The sequence below is a fragment of the Trichomycterus rosablanca genome, chromosome 24 (assembly GCF_030014385.1).
Source record: "Trichomycterus rosablanca isolate fTriRos1 chromosome 24, fTriRos1.hap1, whole genome shotgun sequence".
NCBI classification, from domain to species: Eukaryota; Metazoa; Chordata; class Actinopteri; order Siluriformes; family Trichomycteridae; genus Trichomycterus; species Trichomycterus rosablanca.
The window spans coordinates 2,845,103-2,859,701 of NC_086011.1; the positions used below are offsets into that span (position 1 = coordinate 2,845,103).

At 43.3% G+C, this 14,599-nt stretch overlaps 1 protein-coding gene across 3 annotated transcripts in view; it reads left to right on the forward strand.

Moving 5' to 3' along the window:
- The window catches only part of dock3 (dedicator of cytokinesis 3), a 132,041-nt gene extending 117,974 nt beyond the window's left edge, over positions 1–14,067 (forward strand). For 2 of the 3 annotated variants that reach the window (XM_062987080.1, XM_062987082.1), the window contains exons 32-54: positions 123–271; positions 398–483; positions 615–641; positions 801–896; positions 1,120–1,180; positions 1,287–1,380; positions 1,462–1,610; positions 1,895–1,981; positions 2,065–2,169; positions 2,383–2,524; positions 3,843–4,009; positions 4,205–4,291; positions 5,288–5,467; positions 6,620–6,703; positions 6,793–6,909; positions 7,272–7,390; positions 7,943–8,015; positions 8,341–8,416; positions 8,516–8,634; positions 9,322–9,409; positions 9,563–9,682; positions 10,156–10,238; positions 11,255–14,067. In XM_062987080.1, coding sequence (XP_062843150.1) covers positions 123–271; positions 398–483; positions 615–641; positions 801–896; positions 1,120–1,180; positions 1,287–1,380; positions 1,462–1,610; positions 1,895–1,981; positions 2,065–2,169; positions 2,383–2,524; positions 3,843–4,009; positions 4,205–4,291; positions 5,288–5,467; positions 6,620–6,703; positions 6,793–6,909; positions 7,272–7,390; positions 7,943–8,015; positions 8,341–8,416; positions 8,516–8,634; positions 9,322–9,409; positions 9,563–9,682; positions 10,156–10,238; positions 11,255–11,809 — 2,864 coding nt within the window. In that variant the 3' untranslated portion in view covers positions 11,810–14,067. The remainder of the gene's footprint in view (positions 1–122; positions 272–397; positions 484–614; positions 642–800; positions 897–1,119; positions 1,181–1,286; positions 1,381–1,461; positions 1,611–1,894; positions 1,982–2,064; positions 2,170–2,382; positions 2,525–3,842; positions 4,010–4,204; positions 4,292–5,287; positions 5,468–6,619; positions 6,704–6,792; positions 6,910–7,271; positions 7,391–7,942; positions 8,016–8,340; positions 8,417–8,515; positions 8,635–9,321; positions 9,410–9,562; positions 9,683–10,155; positions 10,239–11,254) is intronic. The other variant, XM_062987081.1, reaches the window with a different exon arrangement.
- Positions 14,068–14,599: the final 532 nt, after the last annotated feature.

Genomic DNA, 14,599 nt, shown 5'->3' on the forward strand with positions numbered 1-14,599 from the left:
ATAAATAAACATATATAAACACACAAGCACTGTTAGTATTATTTGTCAAGACATTTTAATTCAGCCAAAGGTTCTGAGCATCCAGAAACTGAGTTGGTTATGTGATTGTATTTTCCTCCCAGGTGAAAATAAGATTCACTTCATCCCGGGGATGATCGGGCCCTTTCTGGGTGTGACGCTGGTGCCTCAGAGCGAGGTCAGAAATATCATGATCCCCATCTTCCATGACATGATGGACTGGGAACAGCGCAAGAACGGCAACTTCAAACAGGTGAGGGTTGTATAAGAGTAAAGGAGTTTTTATTTAACACTGTAAGACAAAAGAATGACCAATTTAAAGGAGCGTGATGATTTTTCGGCAGGAACTGGAACATCTCATGTGTGTTTGTGGTTTCAGGTGGAGGCAGAGCTGATTGATAAGTTAGACAGTTTGGTATCTGAGGGGAGAGGAGACGAGAACTACAGGGAGCTTTTCGGTTTGCTGTGAGTTTCACAGTTTCCTCTGCAGTAAAGCTTCATCTGTTTCTTATCTTCTCTTAAATAAATAACATTTTCTTTACGTTGCTCTTACACTACTAACCTCACTGTGTTTGTTCCGTGCTGCCGGACGACAGTACCCAGCTTTTCGGACCCTATCCCAGGTAAGATGGAACTAACCAGCTGGGTCTGTATTAACACCAGCCTGCTGCGTGCCATCCTCCAAGCTTCTCTTTTGCTGAAGGGTTCATTCTGTTTCGAGCGTTGAGTGCCATTGAGAATCTGACATCATGTTTGTTTGTTTGTCTGTCCTTGGTGTCCAGTCTTTTAGAGAAGATCGAGCAGGAGACGTGGCGTGAGACCGGCATCTCTTTTGTCACCTCGGTCACTCGCCTCATGGAGAGGCTGCTGGACTACAGGTAGGAGTTTCAGTTCCAAGATTTCCAAGATTAGTAAAAGAGATGAGCTCCAAATGCCCACAACTGAATTAGGGTGCAAATTAAAAATAAAAAATAAAAACAGATCGACTACAGTCAGCTACTTGTGCAGACACAAGGTGGGCATTCCTAGCCTAGATTTGGGCTAGTTTTTGGCCTACTATCAGACTTGATATCCCCTAAATTTTGTGCTTTATGTAAACAGGGACTGTATGAAGGGAGACGAGACAGAGAACAAAAAAATCGGCTGTACCGTCAACCTGCTGGTGAGCTGAGAAACGTTTACTAACTTTCACCACTTACGCTCGGCCGGACTTTTGTCCCCCTCTGGTGCGGCGGCAGTCACATCGCTGCTTGTTCTTTCCTCCGCAGAACTTCTATAAGTCTGAGATCAATAAGGAGGAGATGTACATCCGCTACATCCACAAGCTGTGCGACATGCACCTGCAGGCCGAGAACTACACAGGTGAGGAACGCGCTCAGGTAACGTGCTCAGGAGACTGTGTAAAGTGGAGTGGTGGAACTCACGGGTTGCTTTTCTCCGCAGAGGCTTCGTTCACATTGCTGCTTTACTGGGAGCTGCTGCAGTGGGAGGATCGACCCCTCCGAGAGTTCCTGCACTACCCTGCTCAGAGCGAGTGGCATCGCAAAGAGGACCTCTGCCGGAAAGTCATCCACTACTTCAACAAGGGCAAGGTATGACTTTCAGGTCATGTTAAAAACTCACGGACGCCTGGGATTGGCTGGAATTTGGTAAACATCCCATTCCAAAACCTCTGTGACCCCAGTGGCGTTCATGTACAGGTTCATTTTGTTTTTATGTGCCTGTTAAAATTTGATTATTTAATTACTATTATTTTTCTCTGTGACCTATTTTTTGGCTCGCAACCCATTCAAAGGTACTCCGGTGTAGAACAAAACCAGGCTAAACTGTGAATGATCCACATTGTTCCACTCAATGTACTGGTTTGTCTCCTCAGTGCTGGGAGTACGGGATTCCGTTCTGTCGAGAGCTGGCATTACAGTACGAATCCTTATACGACTACCAAAGCTTGAGCTGGATACGGGTGAGTCCAGTATAAATATATTCGGTCAGTTTATTCAACTTGAAGTTCAGTACCAGTAACGTGTGTTTTAAATGTGTGTATAGAAAATGGAAGCGGCGTATTACGACAACATCATGGAGCAGCAGAGACTGGAACCCGAGTTCTTCAGGGTGGGCTTTTACGGCCGCAAATTTCCCTTTTTCCTCAGGGTAAGCTTGTGTAATCGTTTTCTCTCCCCCTGTTAACATTTAGGAGTGGAACCGATGAGCCAGAGCGAGCGCCGTTATTTCCTCTCGTGCCGAAGGTTACGCTAACGGTCGTTACGTTCTCATTTTCACGCAGGAATTCTTTCATTGGTGTAAGGAAAATTGGAAAACGTTCTCGTTGCTGTGAAGTTTAATTTATTTGCTTTGTCGGCGCAGAATAAGGAGTTTGTGTGTCGGGGACACGACTACGAACGGCTCGAAGCGTTCCAGCAGAGGATGCTGGGAGAATTCCCACAGGCCATTGCCATGCAGCACCCCAATCAGCCAGATGAGGCCATTCTGCAGTGTGATGCCCAGTGTATCCTTTAATATAGATAGATTAGATACGTTAAACTTTGTCATTGCTCATTACAGGTACAAGGCAACGAAATGCAGTTAGTGAATAGTAGCATTGTGCCAAAAGCCAGAGAATATCAGTAAATGTATATATCTATGATTAATACATACTTAATACTATAGCTATTTACATATATGTACATAGTTCTATATACATAATTGTAATAATTACAATAATCAAATGAATAAAAATAGGATTAGCTAAGTATGTATTATAGTAACAGTAATAATAATAATAAAGATGTGTAAAATAAATAACCATACAACTACAGCTATAGCTATATAAAGACGCTGCTAAATAACTATACATATACGGGTAAATAATAATGCAGATATTTATATGTATGACAGTTTTAATGATAATAATGAATAATAGGTCCAGTGTGTACTCCGGGGTGTTAGTAGTGTTAGTGGTGTAGTGTGGTGTTCAGTGATTGAAATAAAGTAATATGGGATATTTGTAGGATTATTATCCAGATTTGTTTTATCGGGGTAGGGGTGCAGCGTCCAGCCACACCAGATAACACTAGTCATAAGGCGGGAACAGGGCACTAATTGATCACACAGCTTTCAGCAACCAGTCCACCTACTGATATGTTTTAAGTGGTTGGAGTAGATCAGGGTTTTTGCTTTTTTTTTTTCAAGTGACCCACATTCTGTCCATGATTTTTGTAGCGACCCAAACAACCTAAATCAAAGCATCTTACTCTCTCTGTTATGCTCTACTTCTCTCCCAGAGCTGTAGCCTCCATCACACCCCTCCTCATCCAGACAAAGAACACACCACACTGAAAAAGACTCAGCACACACACACACAAAAGTCTATGCAGCATTTGCACACGTATTCAGTATCTAATATTTAAAACTACAATGTAAATTTACTTGAGCAGAGTGTAAAAATGTCATTTTATTTTTCAGGATGTAAATACTACTTTTACTACTCCTATCTTTTTCTGTACTGCTACTATCTCTATTGGAGAGATGCTGTGCGAAATTTCATACATGTACATGTGTATAGTGACAGTAAAGATTCTATTCTACAATCTGCAGAATGTAACATAAAGCCTCCACAAGGAAACGTTCGTGTATACGTTTATGTGCCTGTTAAGTAGTAAGTTTATGCGACCCATTTTTTGACTTGAGACCCACCTTCAGGGTTTGAAAATAGACCATAGTAATATCACTGACCTGGGTAGATTTCGTGGAGGCGCCCGTGTGCCACTTGCTCTAGCATCTGTACCCTCAACCTGTAAGTATTTTCCTGACCCGAAGCCACTCAGACCTTCAGATCTACGCCGTTTCTCCAGTTTCAGAGAACGTGGACGTGCTTCAGATGGACCGCGTGCCGGACCGCATCAAAAGCTTCTACCGAGTGAACAACGTGCGGCGCTTCCGCTACGACCGGCCCTTCCACAAAGGCCCCAAAGACAAGGAGAACGAGTTTAAGGTCAGATCATGAGCTGTTATTGGGACAATTGGGATGTTTGACCAGTCCTCGTTTCTCACATCGTCTCACAACAGATTATTATTTAGCATGTTCTCACCTCAGAGGATTTTCTACAGCCAGGATGAAATAAAATGACAGAGTGAATGAAGTGAGTAACCGTTTTTAATCATGTGTTACACCTCCATGTGTTTGCAGAGTCTGTGGATCGAGAGGACCACGCTGATCCTGACACACTCACTGCCCGGCATCTCTCGCTGGTTTGAGGTGGAGAAAAGAGAGCTGGTCAGTGCTTCCTCGTGTATCTATTCATCGGCTGTTTAACCATATTGAGCTGTATAAAACCCCGCTGTACTAAACAGCACTACCACTTCCGCCAAGACTTGAGTCTCAAATTCGAGATTTAGCTGTGTTTTAGTACAAAATGATGTGGATTATTTTGCGGTTTTCCAGGACCAGGTGAACCCAGGTGCACCCTATGGTGCAGGCTGGTAAATCCTCTATAGATACTACTACATTACAGAGCACTCCATCATCTCATCAGGTGTTTATATTCTTCTTATATAACTTTACTTAACATTTAACACCTCTGAGATGAATTGGAATGCCAAGGATACAAGCCAGGTCTTTTTAACAAGCATCAGTGTCTAATCTCACAAATGCACCTTTGACTACTTTCAATATATGGACAAAAAGTATTGGGATGCCTCGTCTAATGTTTAAATGTATGTGTTTAGCCAGAGCAGTTGTTAACAGGTGTAATAAATCAATAATATAACGAAAAGTATATATCTCCAACATTGCAGCAACAGTTTAGGGATGGCCCTTTCCCGTTCCAGCATGACTGTTTCCTTGTGGACAAAGCAAGCTCTATAAAGACATGAAGAAAAGCTCAGTTTAACAAAACTCCTGACTTCAGCACCACTAAACAGCTTAGGAATGAACCGGAACATCAACTGAGGCTTTCTTGACCAACATGAACGCCCAGAGTTTCGATTAGACTAAGTGGGCACAAATTCCCACAGACATAACTTAAAATCTTGTGAGAAGGCTTCTCAGAGGAGTGGCTGTTGTTATAGCTGAAAAGATCACATAGAGGTCACTCTATTTTTTAAATGATATCCAGCAAGCTCATGGTTGGGTGTCCAAATACTTTTGGTCATATGGTGTATCAATGGGGCTGGTAATGTTTGTGATGACAGTGTCCGAATACTTTTGTCCACCCCTGCTATAATGTCTATAACACAATTCATTCCAAATCTGTAATCATGTCTCTGGCAGGTTGAGGTGAGCCCACTGGAGAACGCCATCTCGGTGGTGGAGAACAAGAACCAGGAGCTGCGGACCCTGATCAGTCAGTACCAGCACAAGCAGCTCCACGGCAACATCAACCTGCTCAGCATGTGTCTGAACGGCGTGATCGACGCCGCCGTCAACGGAGGGATCGCCCGTTACCAGGAGGTAAGAACCGAGCCGGAACACATGGGTCTGTACAAACCTGCTGCTATCAAACGCTCAGCATTTATCGTCAGGTTACTAATTAACTGTGAAAGATTCGTTAATAACAGCTGAGCCGCTGTCAGGCTTAATTAACGTTCCTGATGGAGCTAAATACTGAGGAATTAGATGCTAAGTGCTAACACAGAGTCAGTGTTGCGCTCAGGTGCGTTCAGGTTTATGCTAATGTAGGTTCATTTATTCTAACTAATCATTCTGGTCAGGGTCGTAGTGGGTCCAGCAATACTCAAAAACGCTGGGCAGATCCAGATATGCTCAACAGGTAACAACAGTTGCCAACAGGTGTAATAAATCAATGATATTAAGAAAATTATATGCTTCCAACAGTTTGGGGAAGGTCCTTTCCTGTTCCAGCATGACTGTACCATGTAAACAAAGCAAGCTCAGTTTAAAGGAACTTCAGTGGCCTCACTAAACAGCTCTGGAATGAACCGGAACATCAACTAAGGCTTTTTGACTAACATTAGTAATCAGAAGGTCACTAGTTCCAGCCCCATTACTGCCAGGTTGCCACTGTTGAGCCCTTGAGCAAGACCCTTAACCCTCAATGGCTTAGACTATATGCTGTCACAGTACTGTAAGTTGCTTTGGATAAAGGCGTCTTCTAAATGCCTGTAGGACAGTTGTAGCCTAGAGGTTAGAGTACTGGACTAGTAATCAAAAGGTTGCTGATTCAGGTCTCACCACTGCCAGGTTGCTGCTGTTGGGCCCTTGAGCAAGGCCCTTAATGCTCTCACAGTACTGTAAATTCACACAGACATTTCCAGAACAGTGTTTGTTGTTGTAGCTGAAACGATCATATAGAGGTCACTCTAGGTCACTGTTTTAATAGCGTTTATTTTTGAAATGGAGATGTCCGACAAGCTCATGGTCAGGTGTCCAAATACTTTTGGCCATATAGTGTATAATATACTTATTGATATATTTATTGTGATGATGATGCTTTTGTTTTAGCCTAAATTAATTTAGCATAATTACAGTGTGTTCTCAAATAGCTTGGTCAGGTTGTGCATTTTTCTTTTAACGTAAATAAAAGCCGTACACACACACACACACACACACACACACACACACACCTGTTTCTGTTTATTTCAGGTGTTCTTCGATAAGGAGTACATCACCTCTCATCCGGAGGACACAGAGAAGATCGCTCAGCTGAAAGATCTCATGCAGGAACAGGTAAACGTCGACGCCGTGCTCTCTGTACGACAGAGCTGAGCAGCTTGATGTTCTGGATATGAGTGCTAATGAACCGGATCATGTCGTAGGTTCATGTTCTCGGGGTCGGTCTGGCGGTCCATGACAAACTGGTGCACCCAGAGATGCGTCCTCTTCACAAGAAGCTGATCGATCAGTTCCAGATGATGAGGAGCAGCTTGTGCCTCGTAAGATACCAACCTCAGTCTGCACTCAGTCATTCCTTGTTATTGGTGTTACGTTTACGGGCGTGTCCTGGGATTTTTCTTTATTCTTTCTCTGAGGACTCGATTGTCACAGGCGCTCTGAACGTCTTACTGCACTATCTCGCTTTTACCCACTTTCTCGGCTGAGGGCTGCGGATAAATTTAAGTCTTTCATTCAACGCATTGTTGGTTTCCGTGAATTTGGCCACCTCGGTTATTTTACCTTTACCCCATTTACCCATTTTTTTACCATGGTATCACACAAGATCAGCGATTAGATAAGCGAGCATAGAGTTTGGGTATTTACTGTAGTATTCACTGTGGTGTTTGTGTGGGTCGTGCAGGGTCTGCCAGGCTTGGACAGACTAAGTGCGGTCTGCTCTGGATCCAGCAACCCGCGGGCCGTCCTCACTTCCCATAATCCCATGAGCCCGGACAGCATCAAACTCATGCACAGACACAGGTGAGCACAACAAACACACACACACACACACACACACACACACACACACACACACACTGAACGGGTATCATACATTAACGTTTATTATATCAGTATTAACATTCAAATCCAGACACACAGTTGGGTCCCTCACAGGTACTAGGTACTAAGGACCGTCCATGAGGTTTTGTTTAGTTTGTTTTGTTTTGTTTTTATTTTTGTTTGTTTTATTTTTGTTTTTGTTTTGTTTTATTTTATTTTATTTGTTTTAGTTTTTTTGTTTTTGTTTAGTTTTGTTTGTTTAGTTTTTGTTTGGTTTTATTTGTTTTTGTGTTTTTGTTGATTTTTTTTGTTTTGTTTTGTTTTTTTGTTTTGTTTGTTTAGTTTTGTTTGGTTTTTGTTTTGTTTTGTTTTTATTTTTTTTGTTGGTTTTTTTTATTTTATTTATTTTTTATTTTTTTTATTCGTTTAGTTTGTTTTACATACCCTTACCCCTCCATCCCACCTATCATCCCGTCGTCTTGGTCTCTAAATGTGTCTCACTCATCTCACTCTCTCCTCTCGTATCTCCAGTGAGACTGGGAACCTTCTCATCCTTACTGATGGAGTGCTGATGGAGCATTCTGAGGAACTCTACCGCATGCAGGTCAGCACACACACACACACACACACACACACACACAAACCCCAATATATTTTATTCCTTGATATTGTGGTTTCACAAAAAACATTTGTCCTCTTCACTGTTAATCTAGGACTTCATGATTCGTATTTGCGTACTAAAAAAATCCCTTTTTTTGGGTGTATAAGTGTGAATTGCCATGCAATGAATTGGTGCCTCTCCTGCTGAGGATTGGAGCTCCTGCCCTGCGGCCACTGTTTCCCATTATAACCAGTATGCAGCGGTTAAATAAGTGAATTAATAAATGAATGAATGAAAACCTTTTCTTATATCATGTGGAAATTTCCAGCCCAGCCCTTCGACGTCCAGCCTGAGCTCCACACACTCCGCCCCGCCTCAGATGATCAATTCAGGGAGCATCCGAGGTGAGCCGACGACGAGCACTTCTATCACTTTTAGTACAAGTCGAGCGTTTCTCAAGTTATAACCTAGTCTGTCACTTTTACTTCTCTCTCTGTGAGCAGTCAGTTCTCCATCACTGCCTGATAAATACCGGCACAACCGGGAGATGCTGATGCTGCTGCCAGCCCATCGAGATCGGCCCAGCAGTGCCATGTACCCCAACCTCAATGAGAATGGACAGGTATGAGCAAAAAACAAAACAACTCCCCAAACCCCAGCTGTAGCCGTAAACACCAACACCAACACAAACACCAAGGAATTGCGAGGCCAAGCCACAAAATTAAATGACAGTATTGATTTTTACATTATTCAATAAATAAATAATAGGAATTGCTATAATTGCTAGAATATATTTGACTCAACAGATATATACAAAAAACTACAATTAAAAATAAAAATAAAAAACAGAACTTCAGATTGGTCTATCTAGTGGGGGCCAAAAGTCTGACATCACTAGTAAAAATGCTTTTATTTGGCATTTCTCATACATTTCTCATACAACCTATAGCACATTCATCTGAGGCCAGAAGTCAGAAATCAGCATCACTTTTAATTTTATTTAAACAAGCCTTCCAAAAGAAATGGCAAAACGAAAAGTGGACTATGAAAACAGGGGCTTGCAAGACAGGTGGGAGGCAGAAAATCTATTTACATATATTAGCGTTAAACCAGTTTAAAAGAATCAAAGAATATATTTTCCTTGTGTACTTTATCCAATATCCTGTTTAATAAATGTTGACCCACTTTTGCCCTCGACATAGTCCTGTTTTTTTTTTTATTTTGGCCGTCTCTGTAACTGAGTTTGACACCTCGGATGTAGAATATATACGTTATAGTCTGTGTAATACCAATTTTCTCTTCCTCCCAGCCCACCAATCTGCAGAGAGCTCTGTTCCATCAGGTGATTGGTCCATGCAAACCATGCAGTGACCCCAACCTGTCGGTGGCTGAGAAAGGTGAGCGTCTCTTTTTGTCCAGCACTGTCCTGTTTCTGGTCTTAAATTCACATTCAGTTGTCAAACCTTAGATTAAACCTCAAGCAAACACTACCTAGTCCAGCACTGCAGATTACTGGCTTCTAAAATGATCGCTCTGTTTTACCCGGACAGTGCTGACCGCTCCGAGCAGTTGGAGTCTGGACAGCGGCACCAGAGACGCCCTTCCTTTCCTGTCTGCTCACGTGGGAGGTGTGATGGCTCCGCCGGTGCCTCCTCGCAACTTCCCTCATGGTAAGAAAAGACGATTACATCAAATAAATATTAAATAAATAAATATGCTTCTAAATCTGTGCAACAGTTTAAGGAAGGTCCTTTCCTGATTCAGCGTAACTGGTTTAGCAAGATGTGAAGGCACCTCATAACCCAATTATACGCTCATTAGATGAACTGGAACATCAGTGCACGCCAGGCCTGTTCCATCCTCGGTGCCTGACCTTAAAAATGCTTTTTTGACTGAATGGGCACAGATTCCCACAAGCAAACTCCAAAATGTTGAGGAAAGCTTTCACATAACTTTCCAGATCCACCAGATCTGTTCGTATATGGAAGCGTGTTATGTTATGTAGTGTGTCACATACTTTGGGTGACTCACAGTTTAAATCCTGAATGTATAAATTGCGTAGAAAGAATTCTTGACATTTCTTCATTTCTGTGTTTTCTGTGCTTTCTTTTTCCATCGACTTGTTTTCGGCGGCTTCGTGTAGGCCACTTCTCCATGCACTTTGATGCTTTCCAGCACCAGATCGGTGAGCTTCCTCCAGCTCTTCCTGCACGCTCCTTACGAAAGGTATCCTCACCTACACCTACATTCCTGCCCTTATAATACCCGGCACGCATGCCACCAGCACCCTGGAACGCCATACCTTCACATACTTTGGTCTAAATTCCCTTTACCTGCACGATACAGAGTGTTTAGTCCGGACTGCTCGCCTTTGTTTTTGTCCCTGCGCTGAATCATTTGGGGTCTCTGCTTATCAGCGGATCGATCCATACAAACGTGTTTAATGAGAGATCGGAGCGAGGGGTTAAAAAGGGGGCATCTGGTCTGGGAAGCGTAAAATACCAACAGCTTTGCCACCTCTCTCTGGCATTTAATTAAAGCAGTCGGCGGGCACGGTGCTCACAGAATAAATTACACCAAACTGTCAGGAACAGGTGAGTCGGTTGATAAAATGTGTGTGTGAACACAGGGTAATAAAGAATAACACCTTGGTATTAATTATTTAGGCTGTGGGTAATCAGGGGGGCGTATGAGGGGAAACGTTAGAGCGATTTTAAGGGCATGTGACTACCACGGGTCCTAAAAATATTAGGACATTGTTTTTTTTTCAACCAATCCATTCATTCACTGGATTATAAAGGGTCACGATGGGTCCAATTCACTGGGCGAAAGGCAGGAAAGACCCTGGACAGGTCACCAGGACTTTAGTAGCCCCAGTTGACCCGACTGCTTGTCTTTGGACTGTGGGAGGAATCCCACACAGACACCTAGGAATCGAAACCCACACCTGAGAATCGAACCCATGACCTTCTTGCTGTGAGGTGCAGTGCTACCCACCGAGCCACCATGCCACCTCACTGGTGCCCCATTGAACTCAACACCATAACATCTGTCTCATGCCCTATAGGTCATTGTAGGTCAAACCTGGGAGTGGTTGCTTAATGAGTAGAGCTTTGGGTTATCATTTGAATAGTGTGGGTTTGAATCCCACACACTGGCCGTACAGTGGCTGACCCTGCACGTGTCGTTCTGCACACGTGTATTCTATTCGTAACCCCCACCACTCTTCCTTCTGCTTCCAGTCACCTCTCCACCCTATACCTGCGTCGCCTACGAGTCCTCAGTCGGTTCTCGATGGCAGTAACTCCACGCTGTCGGGCAGTGCCAGCAGCGGCGTCTCATCCCTGAGCGAGAGCAACTTCGGTCCGTCCTCGTCAGACGCTCCAGTGCTGGACACGACATCCGGGTGCCACGCGTGGACGGCGGACGCCGATGAAGCAGACCCTTCCAGCGTCCCGGTGCGCTACAGCATCTCTGAACCCGACGTCCTGGACAGCCTGAAGTCCGCTCCCTGCCGCAGCTTCTCCGCACCAGTGGGCGTGATGCCGATACTGCCTCAGGAAGGACACCACCACATCCACGCCGTCCACGCCGGGTACATGGGGCATTACCACCTGCATCAGCATGACCCCTCTTCTGTTCTCCCCCCTAAACCGTTCCTGAGGGAGGGGTGCATCCCTGAGGAGGACTTGAGGCCTGTGCCGAGGCCGCTGCCACGCAAGATCTCCCAGCCGCTGCTCAGCAAGGACCAGGAGCAGGCCAAAGTGGCATGGGAGCATGGCATCAGTGAGCAGTAGAGACGGCGTGGGCAGATCTTTGTGAATTGAGTGAGTGAAGCGAGGTTTGAGTTTTGGTCTTGAGTCTGATTGGTGGTTTGGTTGCATTACCTCCAGAATGATTTTCTGTAAATCAGTGCTTGCCATTTTCAGGGTTTCTGTCTTGGGATGTTTTGGGATGGAAATTGAATTACAAGCGACTGGATTTTGCTGGAATCGATCCAAAAGATCTTTTACTGGCCACTGTGGGAACATCATTAATTCTGGTTCATCACCCATGGATGAGCACAGCACAGTTTTTTAACAGGCTGTGAGCCAAAAGTCCTATTCGGATGGGTTATGTTTAACGTCAGGAGGTTGGATTATATATGGGAATTTACGTCATTAGGGCATCTTTGACCATACCACAGTAAAAGGATCTATAGACAGGGCACCAGCACACACATTGTTACTACAGCACTATTGTTACTGCACTGGGCTTTTTTTATCACCATCCACATTTTGACACCCATTATGGCACCTCTGAATGTCAAAATAATCCCAGTATGAAATGCCGTTTTGGTAAATAATCTGTTACATCCCGTTGGATTTAAATTCTCCATAACATTGGAGCCAAAGTGTCCAAGTTAAAAAGCAGAATCACTCACTCACTTTTTTTACCTGCTTATCCAATCATGGTCGCGCGGGGGGGATCCTATCCCAGCTTTTCAATGGGCGCAAGGCACACAGTAACACCCTGGACAGAGTGCCAGTCCATTGCAGGGCAGACACATACACACACCCATTCACCTATAGGGCAATCCAGTGTCTCCAATTAACCTGACTGCATGTTTTTGGACTGTGGGAGGAAACCGGAGCTCCCGGAGGAAACCCACACAGACACGGAGAGAACATGCAAACTCCGCACAGAAAGGACCCGGACCGCCCCGCCTATGGATTGAACCCAGGACCTTCTTGCTGTGAGGCGACAGTGCTACCCACCGAGCCACCGTGCCGCCCTAAAAAGCAGAATCATAAGCCGAAAAAAATTGGTAATAAATGGTAAATAATAAATAAATAAATAAATAAATAAAGGACAGTTGTAGCCTAGCGGTTAGGGTACTGGACTAGTAAGGTCACTGGTTCAAGGCCCTTAACCCTCAATTGCTTAGACAATAAAAAAAATGAAAGCGTCTGCTAAATACCGAAAATGTAAATGGTAACGTGTACGTAAACGCCCCCTGGTGGAGGCTTTATGTTACGTCTTGTATAGAGAGAGTAAGATGCATTGCTTGTGTTGCCTGGGTCGTGTAAAAAATCATGGACAAAATGTGGGTCGCTGAGATAGATGACAGTAAGTTACTTAAGATAAATTATACTATAGCTATAAGCTGTATATATGTAATGGACATGTAGTTTATTTAATATCAGGCCCAACTTGCACAAACACCAGTGCTAACAAAGCTAAAAACAATCCGAGACAAGACAAATAAAGTTACTTTCTTCTAGTTTTTATGGCCCAGACTGACAGCCTTTATTTTGGCTTTGTATAAATATATATTGTCTTTTTGGTGTCATATACGTTTAAGTGTACATTCAATTCAATGAAGGTTATTTTTTCCTCTGCTCCTATATACACTATATGGACAGTTAGAAGGGGTATTGGGACGTCCCTTCTAATTACTGAATCCATGTGTTTCAGCCACAACAATTGCTAACAGGTGTAATAAATCAGCGATATTCAGGGAATGATAAGCTTCCAAGTTTGCAGCAACAGTTTAGGGAAGGCCCTTTCCTGTTCCAGTATGACTGCACCCCTGTTTCATGAATAAAAGCTCGATTTAAAGAAACTCCAGTGTCCTGCACAGGGTTCAACAGCTCTGGAATGAACAGGAGCCATCAGCCATACACATGTTGTCATTCTTTGACTGAATGGGCACAAATTCCCACAGGCATACTTAAAAGTCTCGTGAGAAGGTGCTGTTATAGCTGAAATGATCACATAGAGGTCGCTCTATTTTAATACCATTGCTGTTGAAATTGGATGTCCGACAAGCTCATGGTCAGGTGTCCACGTACTTTTGGCCATATGGTGTATAGGGCTCACCACAGTGGTATTACGTTTTAATGTCATAGTACTTCTTTTACAGTTAAATACGAGTCCTAATTGTTGTAAAATGATGTATTTTTTTATTTAAATAGTATGAATTAATGCAAATAGTTTGGCATGTTCAATATACGCAAAAACAACCACTTCTTCTGGATCAACGCACTTTAGCACTTAGTTCTGAAGCACCAAAAAATATATATTAAAAGTTTATTTGATGTTTGGATTCGCTTGATGGTTTGATTGAGATCTTTGTGTGTTGTTTAATATCCTGTAATTACAGACTGATAAACGACCTGCTGGAAATGTCTCGACACTTCAGAAATGCTTATTTATTTCCCCATTCAGAACCGTCAGCAGAACAGTACACGTTTTATTTTTAATAATAATAAAAAGTACAGCAGATGAAGAGCTGAAATAGGAAATTCGAGCTAGAGCCGCCACTAAATCTACACTGAGAGATCTCGGTACACACGATTTCTTATTATCACGCCACAAAGGCAAATCAATCAGCCACTCGGAGCACCAACATCCACTTAGATGAACACACAAGCCATTTCACTGACGTCTTCACAGCGGCGCTGCTTTTGGACGTAGCACGCTCCCTTACTGCTTAATTTCTCTCTCGTTCAGTTTTCCTACAGATGAATCTATTTTTAGACAGAGCGAATAAAAACCTCCCAGACTTTATCTAATAAAACTGTATAGTAAAAATAAAAATACAA